The sequence below is a fragment of the Gekko japonicus genome, unplaced genomic scaffold (assembly GCF_001447785.1).
Source record: "Gekko japonicus isolate JY-2015 unplaced genomic scaffold, Gekko_japonicus_V1.1 scaffold1382, whole genome shotgun sequence".
NCBI lineage: Eukaryota > Metazoa > Chordata > Lepidosauria > Squamata > Gekkonidae > Gekko > Gekko japonicus.
This window is the reverse complement of record NW_015164712.1, coordinates 329,455-352,003: the sequence shown is the minus strand read 5'-3', so window position 1 is coordinate 352,003 and position 22,549 is coordinate 329,455. Positions and strand designations below refer to the sequence as shown.

Genomic DNA, 22,549 nt, shown 5'->3' with positions numbered 1-22,549 from the left:
TGCCCAGAGTCCTGGTCTAGCCAATACACCCCACTGGCTCTCCAGTTCCTGAGTGCCGCTCTGTGCAAAGTATGAAGTGTGACTCTTTGGGAGCTGTGGGTCCTTTCCCGGTCCCGGAACCCAGCAAATGCCCCACCTTCCCACCCCCTGCCTTCTACTCGGACCACATATGTTATCCCTAAGCCCTTTGAGAAAGCCAGGGGACACATGGCAAACCAGTAACAAAACGGCGGACAAACTGGTTCCCCTTTTATACGAATAAGTCTTTTTATTGAATTTGTTTAGACAATTAGAAAGAACAAAGAAAGAGGAGGAGACCGTCTCATGAACAGTAGAACCCAAAAAGAGCTTTCTGAGCACTGGAGTGTAGGACTGCTATAGGCAGCATCCCTTGAAAACGTCTTTTACGTTTCTTGTTGTTATAAAAACCGACAGAGAGAGAGAGAGAGAGAGAGTTACCTTGTTCTCTATTTTCATGTTACAGTTTTGAAAACCACTCTCCCCCCCACCCCGCCCCCCAACCTCCAACTAACTGAACGGAGAAACCGGCAGTGAGCACATGAGGAGAGAGATTGCTCCCTGGGAAACATGTATAAAGTCGGCAGCCATCTGTCTGCCTGGTGTGCTCAGAAGTCGATGAAGCAAGTTGTGTGTGTCCTACGTGAGGGAGGAGGGACTCTGTGTGTTTGTGTATGTGTGTGTGTGTGTGTGTGGAGAAAGGGAGAATCCTTTTTTTTTTCCAAAAGCAAAGAAGGCACAGAATCTCAGCTCAGCTTCAAACCCAGTGCAACCCAAGGGGCTCTCTCTGGGGAGGGCTACTAAGGGAAGGCCCAAGCAGGCCGCTCTCCCCTGATGGCCTCCCTGCCCATTTGGAAGAAAAGGAAAGTTGGGGTGAGGCAGAGTGGAAGCGGGAGAGCGCTTGTGGCTGATCTTTAGGAACCCCATTTCCAGTGCATGTCGGAAGGTGGAGAGGAGCCTGTGGAACAAGCTGTCTCTTTCATAGTGCCGGGGTTAGATCGGAAAGATGTCTGTTGTCAGTGCAGAAGGAAAGCCTCTTCAGTGCTTTTGAGGGGAGCATTTTCCCTTTAAGGAGATCAGTGTGTCAGCATTACAAATGAGGCAGGTGTGGATGGCGGGACTCCATGAGGTGTCCCTTGGCTCTGCCTCCTCGAGGTATTAGGAAACGGCCCCCGGCTCTGAATCCCCTTCTGGGGCATGAAAGACCCTCATCGGTTTCTAAACAATCCACTTTGATTAAGGCTAGTTAAATTGCAAGAGTTGGAACCTGTCAAGCTGCATGGGCAGGTGAGATGTGACGGCGATCGGGCCTTGCGCCGGCCTGCCACTTGGAGCTGACCAGGCCGCAAGGGGTCAGCGGGGGAAGAATAAGGGGGCCAATGCAGCCATGAGCCATCCCTGGGCTGCTCCTTGCTCGCTCTTTTCCCCTCCCCCCAGTACTACAAAGAAGCCCAAAAGAGGGAAGGTTCAATGTGACGCCTCCTTGTGAACGTTCCTCACAAGCCTGGCCAGCCCCATCAGCCCTGTAGGGAGACCCTGCCATGCAAAAGGCCTAAGCGTCAAAGCCCAGCTCTGGGGAAAGGGAAGCCACATGTCTGGGGAAACACAGCAGCCCATTTAAGCAAGGGAGGCTTCAGCTATCCATCCGGCATCATTCCTCAAACTCCTCCTCTTAGCAACAGCAGCAACAGCAGTGGTATGTTCTGGCGCCAAGCAGCTCATCAAGGGCAGCGACGGGGGGGGGGGACGACAAAGCTGGGGTGACAACAGTTTCCATGGTGGTGACGAAGGGTGCAAGAAAGCATCCAAAAAACTAGTGCAGGGAGAACATCCAATTGGGGAAGCAAAGAGAGGGGGAGGGAGACCAAAAGAAGAAATAAAGACATGAACATAATTCTCCAGCCATTCCCCCACACACACTCCCAATCCTCTTCTCGCTTGGCCTGATTTGTGATTATCTCTCTGCCTTGTTCTTCTGGACCAGCATCTCACCCCTTGCTCCCATTTAAGCATCTGCTTGGAGCCCACTAGTAGACATGCTAAGGTGAAGCTATTGAGTCCTCTCCTCTGAAGGCTCACCCATCGACCAGAAGGCTCCGCAAACCCTGCCTCACCTCACCCACCATCCTTGTGGCCACCTTCCTGACTTCCCACTAGGCAGAGCTTGGCAAGCAAGCGTGGCGTCATCCCCCTATGATGTGTCGAGTTGCCCCCTTTCCCCCTGGCCTTGGCACATCCAGCTATAGCTGAGGAGCCCCCTGAGATCATGAGGGTGGGGTAGCAAGGGGGGGACCACCACACCAGTGGGATATTCTTGATAGGGGGTGCAAGAGAGTACAGAGGAGAGGTTTGATCTTCTCCTTCAACGCGTTTCGGGCAGGAAGAGGAGAGTCTCTTGTTTGGATCAGGTCTTCACCCCACCCCACTCAGTGCAACAGGTCCTCATTTTCCTTAGAGCCACGCCTACACCAAAGAGCCTGCTCGGCTCTGAGCAGGAACCATGACAGGCACGGCCCCTATCCTCTCCAGCGTTGCCTGGCTCACGGCATAGGAGCGTGTGTGCTGGGGTCTTGGCTTCCGGCTCACTGAGCCATTGCTCCTGGACATCTCCTGAGGAGAGGGGGCGGTGTTGGTTGTCACCACCAATGTCTTGGGTGGAGGTGGGGTCGGGTGGCCTCCGTTGGCATAGATGGGGCGGGCGTTGGTGCTCCCAGAGCGGGAGAAGGACTGGCGTGTGTCATTGTTGAGGCGAGTGAAGGAGTCCGTGGCATGGTTGGTTTTGGGGTCGTTCCAGTACCGGCTGTTGTAGGTGTTGGATGAGGTGAGGGTGTCATTCTCTGAGGAGGAGGCATCACCATGGAACGCTTTGGTGGATGAAGAGCATTTGGGTGGCAGATCATCCTCCCTGAAAGAAGCCAGAGGAGATGATTAGGTCTGAAGTTGTGCCCCTTTCTCAATACCCTTCTCCTCAGTATGTTCATGAACACACCCCTGGTAGAGAACACACCCCTGGTAGAGTTCAAGGAGAAATGCAGAAAGCAATGATAATCCAATCCTCTTGGCCCAATGATGTCACTGTCTTGTTTGACACAAGTCCCTATTCAGTGTCCCCACGTACTACCATCATGCCGCCATGGCTAAGATTGGTGAGAACACAACAAAGGCTGCTTCCATCCCATCCCACTCCTGATGACGTCAGAAGGAAGGGATTTATATTCTTTTAGATATTTATATCCCACTTTTCTTTCCAATGAGGACCCAAAGTGGCTTACAAAAAAGGTGAGTTTGCCTGTCCTCAGTGTGGTGCCCATGGGTACCATGGTGTCTGCTGACACTTTTTCTGGCACCTACCAAGTGTTTTAAGGAAGTGGGGAGGGCCAGTCTTAACTACTACACCACACTGCCTTCCCTGGAAGAGGGAGGAGAGGGCGGCTTCACCCATCCCACCTGCAGCCTCCCACTTGATTATTAGTGCATCCATGCAGGTCCTGTGACCACAGGAATCCACTACCCCAGGATGGTAAAAGGCTGCTGCAGGGAGAGGAACATGGGGAAGAGCCCCCAATCCCTGTGCTTATGGGTTGCAGGATCCAAACTATACTGGTTACCAATTTTCTTCTGGAGTTAATTCAGGCTGATGGTTTCAGCATTGAGAGCCTTACATGGCTTGGGATCCTCACACCTCAAGGGCTGTGTTTCCTTCAATAAACCTCATCCCAACTGAGAGGTCTGTCCAATAGGCATGGCTCCCTGTTCTGTCTCTACAAGGGATTAGGATGGTAGTGGCTGCAAACAGGATCTCGATGGGTGTAGATCCTAATCCGTTTTCCCTAACTAATATGTTGTTGAAGGCTTTCACGGCTGGAGTTCATTAGTTGCTGTAGATTTTCTGGGTTCTGTGGCCGTGGTCTTGGCATTGTAGAACCTGACGTTTCGCCAGTAGCTGTGACTGGCCTCCTCAGAGGTATAACACAGAAAGATGGAGTACTCTCTGTGTCAAGGTGAGAAGAAAAATGGCAGGCAGATAATTTATATCTACTCCAGAAGGTGGGATAGGGCTGAGTCATTATCTTGTAGGAGTTTCCTAGGCTATGAACATGCTAATGGAGGAGCTTTCCTGAGGAGGTTCTTTTGTATATGGATTGTTTCCTGAGGAGGTTTCATGTTTTCTGAGGAGGTTCTTTTGTATGTGGATTGGCTGTTGAAATTCTATTTGTTATACTTCAATAAAAAAACTTTATAAAAAAAAAATTCTAATCTTATCTGTAGTGCTATTGTCAGATGTAGAGCCTTTTGTGTTTTTCAGGACAGGAAACCATGCCCTATTTATTTTTAAACTCTCTTCTTTCCTGTTGAAATTGTGTTTATGTTTATGAATTTTTATGGCTTCCCTGCATAATCTGACATGGTAATTGGAAGTGTTGTCCAGCCTTTAAGTGTATTGGAACAAAATACCGTGTCCTGTTTGAGTTAGGCTATGTTCAGCCACTGCTGATTTTTCAGGTTGGCCAAGTCTGCAGTTTCTTTCATGTTCTTTTATTCTTGTCTGAATGCTACGCTGTGTGGTCCCGATGTAAGCATGTCCACAACTGCATGGTAGTAGATATAAATTACCTGCCTACCATTTTTCTTCTCACCTTGACACAGAGAGTACTCCATCTTTCTGTGTTATACCTCTGAGGAGGCCAGTCACAGCTACTGGCAAAACGTCAGGTTCCACAATGCCAAGACCACAGCCACACAACCCGGAAAATCTATAGCAACTAATAACTAACTAATGTACGAATCAGGTAGGAGCTGCTTGCACGTGGAAATCTAATTCTTCTTGGGAAAGAGGACCTCCCCTTGGAAAACATAGCTCAGTGCAATGCAAGAGGAAGCCAGCTGGGATCTGACTACAGGAAAGAGAAATCCCTCCCACACAGTTTGCTTGGCTAAAAGGAGGGGGGGAAACTTCTGAAAGGTGGTGGGGAACTCTTGCAAGTGGCCTGAGCCACCGCCCTTCCCTTGCCGCCCAAATTTTTGTTTCAGAGAGGGAGCCCTGTTAGTATGTTGAAGCAAAAAAAACCCCTGTATTTATGTGACACCTTAAATACTAACAGAACTGTATTCTGGCATAAGCATTTGTGGACTAAAGCATGCTTATTCAGATGCATTGAGAGAATCCACTCACTGCATCAGAAGAAATGGGCTCTAGTCCATGGTGGATTAGGCTGGAATAAAATTCTGTTAGTCTTTAAAGTGCTACGGAACTCCTGCCTATTTTGACCTATAGTTTTGTGACATACTTGCTATTAGGTGGTGAGAGAGACAGAGAGAGAGAGAGAGAGAGGAAGAGATGGGGCAGGGAGAGAGAGAGAGAGAGATGGCTTAGAGAAGCCTTAGAGGCCAAACCTTATCTCATTGGGAATTTCCTCCTCCTCTTCCTCCTTGTGTTTGTTTTTCCAGTAAAAGAGTGTCACAGCCACCAGAACAATGCAGATCACAAGTACCACTGCTCCTGCAGCTGCAGCTCCAGCAATCAGGCCAATGCTCTGTGGATGTGCTGCAGAAGACATGGAATATACAAGAAATCTGAATTGGGAGAAAGCACGACACGAGTTCACATAGCCACAACATGTTTTTAGCAACGTGAGAGATGATAGTCTTGTCAAGGTTGGCCTCTCATATATTACTTCTGCTAATCACTCCATCAAATGGCATCAGCCAGCGTCCAGGCCAGGACCCCTACAGAGAGTCAGGCAGAATCAGTTTTGGAATCAAGTCACAATCCTCTGTGCTACAAACTGCTCAGCCTATTCCAAAAATAACATCTGGTGATTAAAAATATGGTATTTTCATTTATGAATTAGACCATGCAAAAGAGTTGGCCTAGTGCATCAAAGGGATGTTCTCAGGATGTACTAGGATGTTGCTGAGCCCACAAATGAAATTAGAAACCAATGTTTACACCAATAATTGTCATGCTGGACGTCATGGAGTATGCACATGTTACAGTGGACTGCAGAATCCATTCCATTTTCTGCAACCTGCTGTCAGAGTCCCAAGTCACTCAGACTGAACAACATTCCTTTATTAAGGTTCAGTTTATTGAGGAAGGTACTCAGGTCATCATTCAACACAATCTGTGCCAGGAATGGGGGGTTAGGCGGGAACCCAAACAGTTATACTCAGTTCATACAGGGCCCCCTGATAGGTATGAGCCAATAAGCAAAAGCAAGCAAGCGCACTCAGAAAAACAGCCCGAAGCTCCCAGAGGGAAACAGTGGTACAGTCGAGCAAGTCTCCAAGGCCACAGCAGAGATAACAGGAAGAAACCTGAAGCACATTCCAGCAGGAGAGGGAGGAGCAGGGAGAACACCACAACCCCATGGCGCAACTAGCCGACACCTGCTCTGGAATTCTGGCAGAAGGGAAAGGAGGAGGAGGAGGAGGAGGAGGAGGGAGGAGGAGGAGGAGGAGGAGGAGATTGGATTTATACCCCACCCTTCACTTGGAGTCTCAGAGCGGCTTACAAACTCCTTTCCCTTCCCCTCCCCACAACAGACACCCTGTGAGGTGGGTGGGGCTGAGAGAACTCTGACACAAACGGCTCTTTTTCAAGGACAGCTGTGCCAGACCTTGTGACTGACCCAAGGTCACATCAGCAAGTGCAAGTGGAGGAGTGGGGAATCAAACCCCGTTCTCCCAGATCAGAGTCCGCACACTTAACCACTACACCAAATTGGCTCTCCCCTTCACTACAGGTTTGCTTCAAAAGGCTAAACATGAAGAAGCATGGGCATGGTGATGGGATGGTAAAATGACCCTTTGCCAAAAAGGAGTTCTCCTTGGACTACTCTGAACTGCCACATTTCATGTTCTGAGTAGACATTTCTTCCTTGCTGAGAGGAAGAAAGGCCAATTGTGTAACTCTTGGATTTCATATACAATCATGGTTATTTTCCTGCTGTTGTTATTCTTTTTGATTTTATTTAATGCCTTCAATACATTATGTGCCTGATATGTGGCATTTATAAAGTAATGTCAAAATAACACTGGGCTTTCCCCCATTCCCCCCCCCATTGGTTCTGGCCCTATACTACTTCAGCTTATCCCCTGATTTCCACACACATTTTTGTGCTTTTAGTTTTTCCTTCTGTTTTGGGAGTGGTGCAGTTTTTTCCTGGTACTTTTGAGACCACTCTTACCTTAATCATTTTCTGGAAGCTGATTTGGAGTTGACTTTTCCCCACCAACCTCCATCCCAATTTTTGATGACTGGTCTGTTGTCATCATGAAACCACTCTCTCTCCCCCCACCCACCCTGAAGATGAGTGGTTTCATTTTTGACGTTTTAAAAAGGCAAAAATAGTGATATATTGATATATCATTGTAATGACAAGTCAAGCAGTCTCTCTGAATTCCCAGCTTTCATTTTTTTTAAAGTAAGTCTCTACAAATAAGAAAATGTTTTAGTTAAGGCCTACTATTACCAACACAACAGGATTTTAATTGTTAGCCAAAAACTATAGTTTTTTAGAACATAGTTAAAAATGTTATTGTTGAAATATAATATTATTACTACCCCTAGGGGTCAAGGGCGGTATATAAATCGAATTGTAAAGTAAAGTAAAACATGAATTTAAATGCTAATCAAAAATCTAATTTATGTGCTGTGTGATTGAAAAGTTTAATAGTTATTTCTTGTATTCCAACACCAATTACATATTATCAATGCAACAGGAATCTGAAGATTAATCAAAAATCTCATTTATGGGCCACATAGCTTTAAAAAATTTCAACCAAAAGATGTATTTCATTATTTGGCAAAAAGATAATCATGATTATTATATTCTATAGAATATTTCATTACTGTTATACTGTTGAATTGCTTTATTTTTAACTTCATTGTTGAAATATTACATTTGGTATTTATTAACTCAGGGATCCATTAACAACTTGAGTTAAATACTCAGTCACAGAACCTATACAATTATAACAGTGGCTGAGAGGGGGGAATGGGATTTTTGTTTTACTATTCTATATTTCACCAGTGGCCCCCCATTATTTTATTTTTATTTTTGTTAAATTAGGTTGATTGCTAGGGTGTAAAAAAAGATACTACACCCTTTGCCCTGCTGGTTAAGCAGGGAGCAACAAACCTGAACCACTTTTTAGTGGGGAATTTAGTTAAATAATAATAAAGGGTCATACTTTGTGACATATTCCTTTCTAATATTTGAACTCTTGTTTATAGTTATTAATTAGTGTTTTACGTTTTATTTTGATTATTATTGTTGAGCAGACGCCTAGACTTGAGGAAAGTTAATTTTTAGAATACTACTCATATAGTACTATTATAGGGTTGCTAAGTGAAAAAATCGCCGCAGCAGGGGACTCCCGGCTTGCGGCTTGAGCATAAACCATAGAAAACCATAGAGTTTTCCCTCGGATGGTCGTGGACCAGCTGCCAGCGTGCCCAGCGGCGTCACGTCACTTCCTGGTGACGTGCACGTGGGGGTGGGGTTCCCCCGGGGCCCGATCCACTGCCGGCAGGGAACGGGCCTCTGGGGCGGGGTTTTCCCCACCCCCGGGGGGACTTGGCAAGCCTATACTATTATATTTTAAAGAAGAAAAAAAGTCAAAAGTAAATCTCTAGTCCCCCTCCCCCCCTTCAGTGATATGTCTTTTCCAGACAACTCCATGATGGAAGGAATTGAAAACTTACGCTAAAAAAAAAAAATGAAAGCTGGGAAATCAGAGAACATGCTTGGCCTATCATTACAATGATACATCAATATAAGCACACACACACAAAATTAAAATGTGCGGGTGTTATGATACCACCAATGACATCAGCAGACTCCCTTGAAAATCCTGATTATTTAAGGCATGGGCAGAAGAAAATAAAACCACTCTACAACTGTGAAAATGCAGAGGGAGGGCAGGCATGCAGAAGAACCAAACCCAAACCATTTATACTCCTTGTGGATAGACTGCCAAGAAAATATGGTGTGCAAAAAAGCCCACTGAGAAATATGTTAACCCGAACTGGACAAAATTGACACAAGGAAAGAGAAAGTGGTGCAAAATAAGGATTCAGGTTTATTTTGTAGAAAGAAAATTGAAATGAGGATATTCAAATCAAACATGACAGCTTTTCAAATGCAGTCTTATTCTGCAGAACCTATTACAGAAGCTCCTGTTTCCCTTCCCAAATGCTGCCTTCCAAAACCTTTTATAGTAGTTCTGCCCATCCCTAATATCATTGATAAACTATCCACTCTCTTGCTTTATGGCCTGTTCCAACCCTGACAGTGCAGCACCCCATTTGCTGGGGCAAACCCCATTAAAATGGGACTAACTTCAGAGTCGGCCTGCTTAGGATTGCTCCCTAAATTGTCTCCACCATTTAGTGCCTTCTTTTTTTTTGGAGGCAACAGGCTTACATCTGAATGGATGTAGAAACACATGGAGCAGAGTTTAACATTACTAAAGAAGATGCACTTCTTATATTCCTGTGCGTAGTGTCACATCAGAACAAAGACTCGAAGATCTCACTGTAGTAAAAATAGGAGGAGGTATCTGGGTGCTTGTAAATTTTACAAGATCCACAAATGTCCAGACAACACATCTAACAGAGATCAAGAGCTCCCACTCATGAGGTCTGTGATCAAGAACATCCACCATGTTTTTAAAAGGCTAAAATAGTACCAGGGAAGGAGGCAATCTGGAGTGGAGTCACAGCATGTGGGATATTTACCCTCACCCCACTGCACAAGGGATTCCTGATTTAGATCACCCAAACCTGAGAGTTACTTGGCCCATTGGGGGGAAATAGCAAGCACCTGAATCCCTTATCCATGTATGGCTGTTTTTAGCAATTCGTAACAACAATCATGCCTAATCTTTTCCTGAGCAAGTGACTCAACTTCCCTATGATTGTGCAATGAATAAATAAGTCAGCAATTGGACAACCTAGGCCTCGGTCACATGGGAGGCTTTGATCCGCGAGAGGGTCAATCAAGTGGGTGCGATCACACCGCAATATCTGGGAAGTGGCGTGCACCCGTCCCCGATCCGTCTCTTCTGGCCGAAGATGTGGATCAGAAAAAAACCTACAAAACACTATTACTTACCTGAAAATCCGCAGCAGGGGTGGCCGTGTGATCGCCGGCGCACCCGTCTCCGGCAGCATGCAAGCCCCCCCGGCCAAACTGCACAGGCATGCACATGCACAGCGGGCTGCCTTGCTCACCGATTTGTGGCTTCCCCCCGGCATCTGATCGTGCCGGGGAGCAACTGTGTGGCGGCTCGGGGGATCTGTCTGATCCCGCCGCCGCGTGTCTCTTTTGATGCGGCTCAAAAAAGCCGCACTTCAGCTGCACCTTTCCCCCCAGTGAGAACGGGGCCCTACAGCTTCAGCAGAAAGCAATAATGCTTTCCCTGCATCCTGTTTGTGCATTCATATCTGGTAGACATTGAGAAATAGATGCAGAAATTATTTAATGGAACAAGGCCTTGCTTCAGGGGTCACACATAACCATTGCTTAGTATATTTACAGTTAGTTTGTGAAACCAGAATTCAGCTCCCAAAGTATCACTCAGATCCTGGTTTGCCTCTACAAATACTAGTTTCTTTACCTTGCCTCTGTTGCCTTGGGAGGGTATCTTTAGAGAACAATCCAAGACTAAACTAGGATTCCTGCATTCAGACATTATGTGAAATCATAGTTAAAGCTAACTGTGGTTAATAGACCCCCACTTAGATCTCAGCTTCAGATACTGGTTTGATGAATGCAAAGCAGCCACAGATAATGGAGTGGCCTGTATTCAACCACACCAATCAGGGTTAGCTTAGTTAAACTATGGTTTTGTGCAATATCCAGACCAAGCCAGTGCCTGTCACTGAAACGGACTTACGTGTAATCACTTGAACTTCCAGAAAACAGGTGCTGCTTCCAATGACGTTAGAAGCCACGCACTGGTAACGCCCTGATGACATGGTGCTGATATTGCGCAGAATGACTGTACCCTGAACTTGGTCTAGATGAAAAGGAAGGAAAAGTTCTCAAATTATGAAGAAAAAGAAATGGCCACCAGCCCACCATGACTTTAAAAAGACATATCCAGCACATTGTAAATTCTGCTACAAGACTCTGAAGAGACAACATAGAGAACATCCTTCATATAAAAAACATCCAACACAGATAAGATGATTTAAGGAGCTTACGGTGGACATTTTCTTCTTAAAGATTATTTTTTTCATGCATGTGAAAGCTTAGGACTGAGAAAACAAGGCCGGCAAACTGGCAAGGGCATCAACAATCTAACTGTAATTTTAACAAGGAGTAAATGTAGGCTGTGCTTGGGCCCCCTCAGTAAGGAACAGCTTCACCACAGATCTTTTCAAATCCAGATTTTTCAAATAGAGGCCAACATTTTACCTCACCACCCACCACCACCAGAAGTAACATTGCCAGTGATGTGGGGATGCTGTGGTTTTTAGTAGAAGTCATATTTACCATAGAATTTTTGCCCAAAATCCAAGGTGTCCTTATGGTGCTGGTCACTTCTATGGATGGGCACAAACTGAGAAAATGTATTCAATTCAGTTTTGTGGCATGCTTGGTTTGTGAACCACAGACCGTCATGAACTTTTTGATAGATGGACCAGTTCAGTTTGTGATATGGTAGAAAGCACCTCCAGCATGCTAGAGGCATCAAATTTGCAGGAGATCTCCGGCTGACTCTCCTCTACCTTCACTCCACATTTGATGAGAATTTGACTTAATGGTCCAAGTTACAGCCCCCCCCCCCCCGAAGGTGCTCCCAGGAAATTGCTTTCTGGGAAAATGACAGGTGCAGGTTCAGGAGGTTCAGGATTATATAGAACAGACCCAGTGCAAGCTAGAGGCATCAAACTCAGAAGGGACCTCCCACGGATTCTCTTCTACATGCCTTCCAAGTTACGTGCAGATTGAATTTTGGGGGTCCAAATTATGGCCCACCAAATAAGATGTCCCGAGGAAAAATGTCAGGCACGGGTTCAAAAGTGTATAGAATGCAAGCTACACACACCAAACACACAAGGAACCACCCTGGCACCCACTCCTCTACAATCTCTCCAAGTTGGGTGCAGATTACATTTCTGGGGTCCCAGTTACAGACCCCACCCCCCAAGGTCTCCCCAGTGCTTTCGCTGGAAAAGACAGCTGCAGTTACAGGAGTCTGTGAAATGGCTCAGGAACAAGCCAGTGACACCAAATGCACAGGGAAACTTCACATGAGCAGAACCCCTCCCTGGAAGTAACTGGAAGTAAGGCAAGCATCCCTCTAGGCTTGCAGCCCCCCCCCCAAGTCTCCAAAGGCAGGTTTTGAAGGACAGAAAGGCAGACATCCCCCAGAGTTTAGATAAGGGCTCCCCCAAAGTAACTCCATGAGAACTTGGCAGGCACCCTAGCCACACAAAACAAGCAAGGGAAGCAGAGGAGTGGCTTTTGAAGCAAACCCTCAGGATTGCTCCCAGTACTACAAAAATAGTTTATGCATTATGAAGTGTTAAAAGCCAGTCCTCTGCTTGCTTCAAATTCCTGAACACCTCTGTGTGCCATGAGGATGAAAGTGGATAAAAGGGTGTTTGTTGTGGGGGCAAGAAGTCCTCCACCCCCTGCGTACCACAGGCCCCCATCCCTGGGCCCTAAACCCATCCTGCCAGGCCACTGGAGTCCAGGGCATCACCAGGGCCCTTGGCGCCTCCTTCCCCTGATCTGTGCTAGTCTGCTTTTAACAAGTTCCCTGCCTCTCTGTCTAACTGCCAACAGCCAGCAGAGGAGACACTGCAGAGTTGAGCTGATAAATAGCCTTCTGATCCCATAGAGCAGAATGTGCAGCACCAATGTTTGTGGAATGTTCGTGCTGTTGGCCCTTCCACAAACATTGCTTGGCGAACCACGAACCGTGCAAAATTCATGCAGAACTTTAGTCTGTGAGCCAATTCATGCCCATCCCTAGTCACTTCCAGTGATGTCACATCACTGCATTGCCAGTGACACAGCCCTAGGCCTCCTTTTGCTGCCGGTAAATCTCCATACAGCCAGCTGATTGGTGCTGGGGGGGGGCTAGAGTTGGGGATCCCCTCCTCCAGGGGGGGCATGGCAAACCTACAATTCCTGATGAGCTCTCAGAAATTGCTGCCATAGAAAATATCTGGCCTTGCTGTATTCTTGGGAATGCTGGTGCATTCATCACAGGATGAAATTCACTTAATCCACTTTGCAAGTCACTTCCAGAATCCATGAACTAGTCCTCCCTTGGGGACTCCAGTGGCATCAGCAGCCAAGATGAGAGATGTATATACTTCAGACTGCTTCAGATGTCTTCTTCCTTAATTACTCTGTTATTTGTCCTACTGTATTCCACTTTTGTTTATCTTCACCACATCAGTAGCTAGAACGTCTGACCTTTCTCCTCATCCATTATGTATAACAACCTAAGCTATTCAAGTCCCTGACACAGGGAATCACATCTGATTTATAATATCAGGCCTGTCTTTTCTCAACTCCTCCCCTTTCCCCCTTTTTTGTAATTCTCTAGATAAACACAAGGAAAATGATTTTCTTTCTTTCCATAGCATCTGACGAAGTGAGTTCTGACTCATGAAAGCTCACACTGGAATAATGTTGCTGGCCCTCCGTTTGCAAGGCCTGAGCAAGGCTGTTAACAACAGGATGTTTTGGAGGTCATTCATAGGGATACCATAAGTTGGAAGTGACTTGATGGCCCAGAACACACATACACACACAGGCTTTAAAGTGCCACCGGACTTGTGTTTTGTTTTGCTTCAACAGAGCAACATGGCTACCCCTCTGGAATATTTATTTTGTCAGTCAATTTGGATCCCTGCAGGACATGGAAAACGTATCTCTAGAGAAAGAGAACCATGTGCAGCACAAACTGCCAGAGTCCATGGCACATCTGAGTCCCACAGACCAAACGATGGCAGAGAATCAGATCTGCATAGCTACCTGCCTGTCCTGCTCCTCACTGCTGCCTCTACCCTGATCCTGCAATCTAGTGGTAAAACTACATAGCAGTTCTACCATGATGCACTCTAAAATGTCAGACTTCCGACCTGGCTTGGCCCAAAAGGGTTAGCCACCAGTGCTCTGAGGGGATTTTTTAATACACTATAATCAGAAGGACCACTAGAGGGCACCTTATACCCTGTAGGCTCAAATGCATGAATGGCAACGTTATTTTATTTAGAAAAGAACAAGAGTCCAGTAGCACTTTAAAGACTAACAGAATACGTGGCAGGGTATGAGCTTTCGTGAGTCACTGCTCACTTCTTCAGATACAGTGACTCATGAATGCTCATACCCTGCCACATATTTTCTTAGCCTTTAAGGTGCTACTGGACTCTTGCTCTTTTCTGCTGCTACGGACAGACTAACATGGCTACCCATCTTGATCTATATTTTATTTAGTTTGTTTGCATTTATCAAGACAATATTTAATGTCTTCCTCCCCTCCCTGACCCCATCATTAGGATTAAGGTGTCTCCATCCTAAGGTGTCTCCACTGTGAGAGCCAGTTTGGTGTAGTGGTTAGGAGCATAGACTCTAATCTGGGAGAACCAGGTTTGATTCCCCACTCTTCCACATGCAGCTGCTGGTGTGACCTTGGGTAAGTCACAAGATCTCTCAGAGCTGTTCTCTCAAGAGCAGTTCTCGAGAGGACTCTCTCAGCCCTACCTACCTCACAGGGTGTCGGTTGCAGGGAGCGGAAAGGAAAGGGATTGTAAGCCACTCTGAGACTCCTTTGGGTAGTGAAGGGTGGGGTATAAATCCAATCTCTTCTTCATCTTTTTCCATCCATCCTGGCAGCAGTGTGGAGATGAGCTCAGTATTTGCAGAACAGATAAAGTCACCCGATGCCCAATTAGACCACTGGTCCCTCTAACTCAGTACCAACTGCTTTAACTGGTAGTGGTTTTTCTAGATATAGAATGGCTTGGCGCCCTTCCAGCCTATGACCCATCCCAAGGGTAGCTGGCAGTGGGGCCAGGATTCATAACCCCCCTCCGTCATTGGTATTGTGCAACGCCAGGTCCATCAACAACAAAACCTCAATCCTTCGGGATTTTGTGATTGAACAACAGGCGGACCTGGCATGCGTGACGGAGACCTGGGCGAGGGAGGGAGAGACAGTGGCTCTCGCCCAAATGACCCCGCCGGGTTACTCGGTCCTTTACCAATCACAGACTAGGGGGCAGGGGGAGGAGTGGCACTTTTCATTCAGGAGGCTTACTCCTTCAGGGCGCTTCCGCAGGTAGAGATCGCAGGCATAGAGTGTGTCAGCGCGATGCTGGAGGCTGAGGAGAGTTTGGCTATTTGGTTGGTGTACCGACCACATAACACACCAGCCAATTGTCTGCCATCCCTGCTGGAGGCCGTATCAGGCTGGGCGCTGGAGCACCCTAGGCTGCTTGTCTTGGGTGACTTCAACGTCCATGCTGAGGACGCGACCTCCAGCTGGGCTGTGGACCTAGTGTTGTCCATGGCGGCACTGGAACTCTCTCAATTCGTCTCGGCTCCCACGCATCGGGCCGGTCACACGCTCGATTTGATCTTTGCGGCGGGAGTGACGGTGGACCGGATCACTGTTTCGGCAGTGCCATGGTCGGATCACCATGCCCTGAGGGCCCGTCTGAATGTCCCCCCCCGACCCTGTTTTGAGTCAAATGGACTCGTTGCGGCTCCAGATGGTGATGCGGGATCCAAGGCCCCCTGGCGGCTCATTAGATGAGCTAGTGGAGGACTGGCATGTTCAGCTCTCCACTGCCACCGACGAGATCACTCCCAGGCATCCTCTCCGCACTCGTTCTAGGCGTGCTCCCTGGTATACCCAGGAGGTGCAGCAGCTGAAACAAGGGCTGAGATGACTAGAGAGACGGAGGCGGCGTGCTCGCGATGAAACGTCAAGAACATCCTATAGGACGCTTATGAGAGCCTATGAGATTGCAGTGAAGGCCGCGAAGAAAGATTTCTATGTGGCCTCGATTGCATCTGCTAGCTCACGCCCAGCCCAATTATTTAGTACGATTTGGTCTTTGACAGACCTGCCCAAGGGCAGGCGAAATGATAGGGAATTGGACATTGGCTGTGAGGCTTTTGCGAGCTATTTTGCAGATAAAGTCTTGGCGCTCCACCACAACCTCCCTGCCACAATTGAGACAGTGAGCGAACTTGAGGCCCCTTGCACGCCTTCGGTTCCGTGTTTGGAATGTTTTAGCCCACTCAGCCTGGACGAAGTTGACAGACTGCTCGTATCTATGTGCCCAACCACATGCGACCTTGATCCGTGCCCTTCCTGGCTCGTTAAGGTGGGCCACGAGGGGTTTCGAGGTGCCCTGCGGGAGATTATCAACAAGTCCCCTTTGGAGGGACGGTTCCCCGGAGCACTCAAGGAGGCGATGGTCCACCCCTCCTGAAAAAGTCATCTTTGAACTCGACTGAATTGGCCAACTATCGGCCGGTGTCCAATTTGCCCTATTTGGCCCCTTATAGAGAGGGCTGTGGCATCACAGCTACAAGGCTTTCTGGACAATGCTTCAGTCTTAGATCCATTCCAGTCCGGTTTTCGCCCAGGTCATGGGATGGAGATGGCATTGGTCGCCCTGACTGACGACCTCCGTAGGCATCTGGATTGAGGTGGTGTGACGGCATTGCTGTTGTTAGATCTGTCGGCCGCTTTTGTTACGGTTGACCACCAGCTGCTGGCCCACCGCCTTGCCCTTCAATGGTTTGCCACGTTCCTGCAAGGTCGGGGACAAAGGGTGGCGATAGGGGAACAGCAGTCCCAGAGGCATCTTCTTGAGTGTGGGTCTTGGGTGTCATCAATATGCGGATGACACCCAGCTTTATCTGGGCAGCCGGTCAAACTCTGACCCAGATGACCTTCATTGGGCATTACAAGCTGTGGCTGGTTGGCTCAGACTGAGTCGGCTGAAGTTAAACACGGTGAAGATGGAGGTCCTGGGCCTAAGTTCGGAGTTAGGGCTCCCTCTCCCGGCCTTCGATGGGGTACCATATGTGCCGGTGTCCAGAGTTAGGAGTTTGGGAGTGCTCCTGGACTCCTCCTTATCGATGGAGGCCCAGATGGCAGCCACTGCCAAGTCAGCCTTTTACCATCTTCGGCTGGCACGGCAGTTGGTTCCTTTCCTTGTCCGCGAAGACTTGGCCACAGTGATCCATGCGATGGTCACCTCAAGGTTGGACTACTGTAACACTCTCTACATGGGTCTACCTTTGTCACAAATCGGGAAGCTGCAGCTGGTGCAGAATGCGGCGGCCAGGCTGTTGATGGGTCTCACTAGATGGGACCACATCCAGCCTGTGCTGAAGGCGCTGCATTGGCTGCCTATAGCGTACCGGATTAACTTCAAAGTACTGGTTCTTACCTATAAAGCCCTTGATGGCCAGGGTCCAGCGTACCTAAGGTACCGCCTTTCCTCATATGTTCCCCCAAGAACACTACGGTTGGGGTGCAGCACCTATTGGTGGTTCCAGGCCCCAAGGACATCAAGTTGGCCGCAACCAGGGCCAGGGCTTTCTCGGCGGCGGCTCCTGTCTGGTGGAACGAGCTCCCAGAGAAGATCCGGGCCCTGTGGGACTTGGCACAGTTCTGCAGGGCCTGTAAGACGGAGCTCTTCTGCCAGGCCTTTGCATAGGAGCCGCCGCTGCCATTGTGCCACCACCGAGTTGCCATCTTCGACGGTGGATTAGACCTATAAGTAAGCCAACCCTGGGAAGATGCCTAGATGACCGAAGATCTTACGTTGTCAGGCTAGGTTGATAAATGGAACCCATCTTGGAGTAATATGATATAACATCAAGAGCACCGCACTTTGTTTATTGATTGTTTTTATGCTGTTTTAATTGTTTGTTATGGCATTTGCCTCTGTTGTTAGCCGCCCTGAGCCCATTTGGGGAGGGCAGGATATAAATCTAATAAATAAATAGATGTCTGATGGAGATAAAATTTGCCCACTCTGGCTACCTGATATTCTTTAACTAGGGTTTCCAGGAATTGATCCTGGGGCTTTTCCTCACGCAAAGCAGGTACCCTACCATAGAGCTACAGCCTGTTCCCCCTAGTAAGCATAGCAAAAATAAAATTACCAGGAAGGGGGGGATGGAGAGAGTGGAACAGTCACCTTGTGTTGCTGTTGGAGGCAGCTTGGGAGTGTTGTCCAGTCTTTCCCAGTAGTATGTTGGCCGAGGGATGCCCTCTTCGGAGTTGCAGGTCAGTGTGATGTCACTGCCAATGTTCAAAGAGCCCTGAATTCTGCAGACCGGGGCAGAGGGAGGAACTGCAATCAGAGAAGAGGGGGAAGGGATGGCCAAGTCAGGAGCTGTGTTCAGTAACTGCTGTTCCAGAAGACAGACAGTTAAACAAATGAAGAAATAGGCTAAGAGAGGAAATCTGCAGATGGCTCCAAACTCAGGGGGAAGCAACAGGCAAGGTCACCTGCTCAGGCCTGCCTCACTAGTAAGCAACCTGAGTCGTAACTGCTGACTTAAGTGTGGCCATTTTCCATTCGAGTCCTCTGCGGGGAAGAACAACATCTGCAGCTCCCCACTAGTTAATGTAATAAAGATATCACTAAAACTTTTAGCTTCAAGCCAAATTCTGGTATTCAAATAAGGATGGGAAGTTCAACATCGGTTCCTATGCAAGAAGACAGCACTGCTGACTGGTAGGTATTATGCCCTTGGATCCATCAAATACAAAAAAAAACCCCATAGAGATGAGAATGGACCATACATAGCTACATTCCCTTGTTTTCTTTTTTATACACTCCTTTTCTGCAAAGATACTCTACCATTCAGCTTCCCTGGAATCCAACTCCCCTACATATCTACATTTGTGCTGTCAAGACACAGATAACTTATGATGACTCCACCAAGGGCTTTTCAAGCAAGTGAGAAGCAGAGGTGGCTTTCCATTGCCTTCCTCTGAAGATTCTTCCTTTCATTCATTCACCCCATTTAGCTTCCAAGATCTGGTGAGATCAGGCTACACTATACCATTACACACACACACACCTATATTTCTACAAATCTGTTATTACAGCCATCCAAATTGTAAACTGCTAAAGGCAGTAAATCCCAGAATGAGCTTCTACAATGCCATAGAACGTTCACAAGCATTCTAAATGGTGAGTAAATGAAACCCAGGGCAGAATATTTGCTGGGAAGCAATGTGTACTTGTGCAAGGGAAGCAAATATTAAGTTTAGCTGGGGGTGGTGGTGGGAATGAAGGTTGAATGGTAGGGGAAAATGTCATGGGCAGGACTAGACACTGAGGGCAAGAATGCTCAATGGTCAAAAATTGCAAGAGAGGTTAAGGAACATAAATCCAGAGGCAAGGAAGCAGAAGGAAGGGTTCAGACTAGGCAATGAACAACAGAGGGAACAGTAAAGACAGAGGCCTAAGAAAAAAAGAAAAAACTGAGGAAATAATGGGGTGGGTCCAACCATCTTCCAAGTAACCTTCATCCAGCCTAAGGAGGTTTCCTTCAGCCTAAGAGACTCTTCTGTCAATGGAAGAGCAACTTAAGTTGGACCAAGGCTCTTTAGGCCAGAGGAGACCTTCAAATCATGCTCAGTGGAGCTGAAGGATATGGGTATAATACTCCAATGGCTGATGGAAGTCTGGAGCTGAAGACAAAGTATCACAAGAAGAAGAAAATGAGGCTGGAAGACCTTATTTAAGACCTAAGAAGAGGAAGGGCAGCAAGCTCGAGGGAAGAAGTTAGTGGTCAGGCAAGCAAACTTTGGAAGGCGCCAGATTGTGAGCCTTGAAGCAAAGTGCTTGCCAGATGATGGATGGTCCACATACTGAGAAGACCTGCACAACTGGCACAGGACAAAAAAGTCTGTAAGGTACAACTATTCTTGTCAGTGTAGCACTATGGTGGGGGGAAAATCCTTTCCAAAGATTGCTACAGCATGGGGAAAGGTGGAGCATAACCCATTTGTGGCTTGTCTAATTTTAATTCTTGCCTTCTACTGAAGCTACTTGGGGGAAGATGTTAGTGGGCAGGCAAGCAAACTTTGGAAGGCGCCAGATTGTGAGCCTTGAAGCAAAGTGCTTGCCAGATGATGGATGGTCCACATAGCTTCTGTACCTGCACAACTGGCACAGGACAAAAAAGTCTGTAAGGTACAACTGTTCTTGTCAGTGTAGCACTATGGTGGTGGTGGTGGTGGGGAAATCCTTTCCAAAGATTGCTACAGCATAGGGAAAGGTGGAGCATACCCCATTTGTGGCTTGTCTAATTTTTATTCTTGCCTTCTACTGAAGCTACTTGGGGACTCCTACAACCCAGCATTATGTCCCATCTCTCCCATGGTTTGCTCTGTGTTGTCACACAGGTATAGCCCAAGTTGCAAGGAAGAGAAATAAAATGGTCTCCCATATGAGGCCTGTCTAGCAATCAAGGTATATGGACTGTCCTTGGGTCAGTCACAAGTTATTTCAAAGCTGTTCTCTCAAGAGCAGTTCTCAAAGAACTCAGCCTCACCGACCTCACAGAGTGTCTGTTGTGGGGAGGGGAAGGGAAAGGAGATTGTAAGCCTCTCTGAGACTCCTTCAGGTAGTGAAAGGCAGGGTATAAATCCAATCTCTTCTTCTTATCCAAATACTAAATGTCTTCCCCACAGCCATGTGGACTTAAACAGCTAGGGGATGGTTGGAGGGCATTTTCAATTGGAGAAATGGCAAGGAGGGAAGAAGAATCAGCTACTACCTCTTTCCCAGTGCCACATCTCCAATCTATACGAGATCCTCCTATGACAGCAATTTTCATGCTAAATCAGAGATCAAACTTCCTGACAATGTCCTGGTCAGATCTATTCATTTTTATCTAGAATACCTATGCACAGGATACTCTGTGCCCTTTGACACTCATCTGCCATAAGCCGTCCCCCATGCAAAGCACATACCCAAGACATTGAGTCCAATGACTCCAATATTCCGGCCACCTCGGTCTGGTAGGTTGTTGACCAAACACTGGTAAGTTCCGGTGTCCGAGAGTTGGGTGTTGTTGATGAAGATGGAGGCACTGGTGGTTGGCATTGTCATTGCAAACCCCACTCGCCCATAGAACTGGGGTGCACCGTCAAAAATCTGACCCCCCTGGTAAATAATAACCTGGAAAAGAAAAGCACAACACCTCCTTGAGGAAAGCAAAAGTTGCAATAAGGGCTTGTTAGCTAATTAGGCACAGACTTCAATGTCCTATGTTTTAGCATGCTAAACACACGCACACCCCAACTGTATTTCAGAGCTTAAGAACCATAAGGAGTCCCTGGATGCTGACTATGTACTCCATTTGGACTTTTGCTACCACGGAGAAGTATTCCCACTGTACATTTCAGTGAAGTACCCTCAAATGAAGAGTCAGACCTTGTTTGTTTCACTGTTTTACTTCCCTCTTGGAAACACCATACAAAAAGAAGTTTACAAGTAGCAACAGTGGGGGAAATGTTCCAGGACAAGGCACAGGTTTGCATTTCTGGAACAAATGAGTGGAAAATAGAGGACAGACAGCCTGCTCTCAATGTCTTATTTATTGTTTCAAAGCCACACTGTTTTGCATCCCCACAGTACAATGGCTGAAGAAATCTGACGGTCAAATCAGGTCCATGCTCTAATAAAACTGGATGGCAACTTCCGATATGGGAGGGATCTTTTGTACATAATAAAAAGGATCTCATCTGATAATGGAAGAAGTAAGTAGCTAGCCCCTTCCTTTTCAGATATATGCCTTTTCCCTTGTATCTTCACAAGGGAAGGAGATAGAGACTTAATTTTTAAGTGAAAGCTCGGAATTCAGAGGACCTGCTAAACCTCTCCTTATACTGTTATATCAATATATTAATATTTTAGTGCCTTAAAACAAATCCTAAAACAAAACCACTTGTCTTCGGGTGTGGGGAGAGGGAGTGGTTCAATGATAACAACAGTCCACTCATCGAAAGTGGGCTAGAGATGGGGGGAGTAGGTTGGACAAAGAAAAGTGACAGAACTGACAGAAACATTACACACAAGGAAAAAGGCAACTCCAAATCAGTTTCCAGAAAAAGACTGGGGTAAAAATACTCTCAAAGAACGGGGGGGGGATGGGGGGAGCGAAAACTAAAGACACAAAAACGCATGCGAAAATCATGGGATATACTGAAGTAGTATGGGGCCAGAACTGATAGGGAAAACTCATGAGGAAAAGCCCTGTGTTTCCTATCCTCTTTTTACCAATATTAAAAGCCTGAGTGGAGTCAGTGACATGAGCCAAAGGGCTCTTGGTCCTTGGCTCTTTATCTAAAGCCTGGAGAATGAGGCCTGGCTTAGGAGTGTCATCTTTCAAGACCAGCCCAGGATACATGTGATTTGTTTGCTTTACTGAATTATCTGTTGAAAATAATTGATATTATTTGGTATTTTCCTGTGAGCTGCTTCAAGTTGCTGCCAGAAAGCCCC

The 22,549-nt window shown here is 47.1% G+C and overlaps 1 protein-coding gene across 1 annotated transcript in view; it reads right to left on the bottom strand.

Moving 5' to 3' along the window:
- Positions 1-316: 316 nt before the first annotated feature.
- IGSF11 (immunoglobulin superfamily member 11) overlaps positions 317-22,549 on the bottom strand; it is a 38,524-nt gene continuing 16,291 nt past the window's right edge. The window contains exons 3-7 of the mRNA XM_015409551.1: positions 21,016-21,223; positions 18,221-18,376; positions 10,924-11,046; positions 5,413-5,563; positions 317-2,923 (exon numbers count right to left, since the gene is read on the bottom strand). Of these exons, the coding sequence (XP_015265037.1) occupies positions 2,482-2,923; positions 5,413-5,563; positions 10,924-11,046; positions 18,221-18,376; positions 21,016-21,223 (1,080 nt within the window). The 3' untranslated portion in view covers positions 317-2,481. The remainder of the gene's footprint in view (positions 2,924-5,412; positions 5,564-10,923; positions 11,047-18,220; positions 18,377-21,015; positions 21,224-22,549) is intronic.